The following is a 1320-nucleotide window of genomic DNA, read 5'->3' as shown; positions in this document are numbered from 1 at the left end:
GGTTGGGGTGGTGGACCTCCACTGTGGTCACAGACTCCAGGCCTTTCAAGCAGAGAGGGGATGAGCGTCCAGTGGGGTCACGACCACCAACGGCTCCGAGCTCCATGGAGGACTCGTCCATGTTCACGTATAGAATCTCATCTGGATCTTGTGGGTCTGGCAGATCCTCAAGGGCTTTTTCGAGCTCACAGCGCAGTGACTCGAATGATGGACGATCTTTTGGGCTGCAGAGGTAATTTCTTCCTACATAGATCTCTACTTTATTTAAAAAGAATTTTTGCACACATAACTACAAAGCACTCTATAAAAAAAGCATTTTACGTTATGTATTGAGTATGAATTTAATCAGGTCTACCAAGAAGACTTGAAAAATAAAATGAATCACCATCCTGTAGAATGGATACTCATTGCTCAATCATTTTGGTTTTTCCTTGCACAGCTGCACACAAACGCATTCTCTGGGGGGTTTTTTTTTCACTCAAGTGCCACTCCTCTGCTGGGGCAAAGGTTATTTGAATCAGGTTCTTCCAAAACAAACACAGTGATGCAGGGCTGGGTGTAGTACCCTGATCTACTCCTCCCTCACTGCTTGTATAAAATAAGGCATCTGGGTGGTATTAGTGCTTGATCACAGGGAGTTATTCTCCTACTTTGTTCTGCTCGCCCATCTTACTGACTGCAGCCATGTTTGTTTCTCCTCCTGGCTATCAGCCAATCTATAGCCCGGTAAGTATCTGCACGCACTGATACCCACAAAAATATGTTTTTTCTATTAGGTCTTAAACAAGCTACAAGCTTGTTTTTGTTCTGTTAATAACAATAATATTTGAGCCTGTGGCACTGTGTGAATTTTATGCTGAGAAGATGTAATAAATTGTCCTTAGGTTCTCATAGTTTCATTACCATTACAGGATTTTGCAATTTATGAACTGAAAACTGCAATCACTGAACATACTTTGTTAAAGAATTAAGATAATATCACAATGGAAGGTCGGCTGTTTTTGTAAGGAGAAACCCAAAAAGTGACACCACAAAGCAGTTCAGAGGAATCAAAAATGACTTAGTATTTTCAGTTGGATCTTCATTTTAGTTATTCAGTTTTCTCCAGTGGTTCCCAAAGAATAACACATTTAAAGTGGGGGACATTAATGAAGGCACGAGATTAGGAAAGGTTACAATGCTTAGAACAGGATAAGTAAACAAAGTTCTATTTGACCATAGTACTGGTCACGGTTACTAGTAGAAGGATAGACTAACAATCTGTCAGATAATGAAGTGTAGGTCTGGATATATAGCTAAATTCAATTCAGTTGCATTTAT

General features: G+C 40.2%; 1 protein-coding gene across 1 annotated transcript in view; it reads left to right on the top strand.

The window, feature by feature from the left end:
• Positions 1-546: 546 nt before the first annotated feature.
• LOC102297509 (galectin-4) overlaps positions 547-1320 on the top strand; it is a gene marked incomplete at its 3' end in the record, with an annotated part of 6001 nt that continues 5227 nt past the window's right edge. The window contains 1 exon segment of the mRNA XM_042217777.1: positions 547-726. Within this exon segment, the coding sequence (XP_042073711.1) occupies positions 685-726 (42 nt within the window).

Source organism: Haplochromis burtoni, unplaced genomic scaffold (genome assembly GCF_018398535.1).
Source record: "Haplochromis burtoni strain Fernald_Lab_line unplaced genomic scaffold, NCSU_Asbu1 Contig_2964, whole genome shotgun sequence".
NCBI classification, from domain to species: Eukaryota; Metazoa; Chordata; class Actinopteri; order Cichliformes; family Cichlidae; genus Haplochromis; species Haplochromis burtoni.
This window is presented reverse-complemented; position numbering and strand designations above follow the sequence as displayed.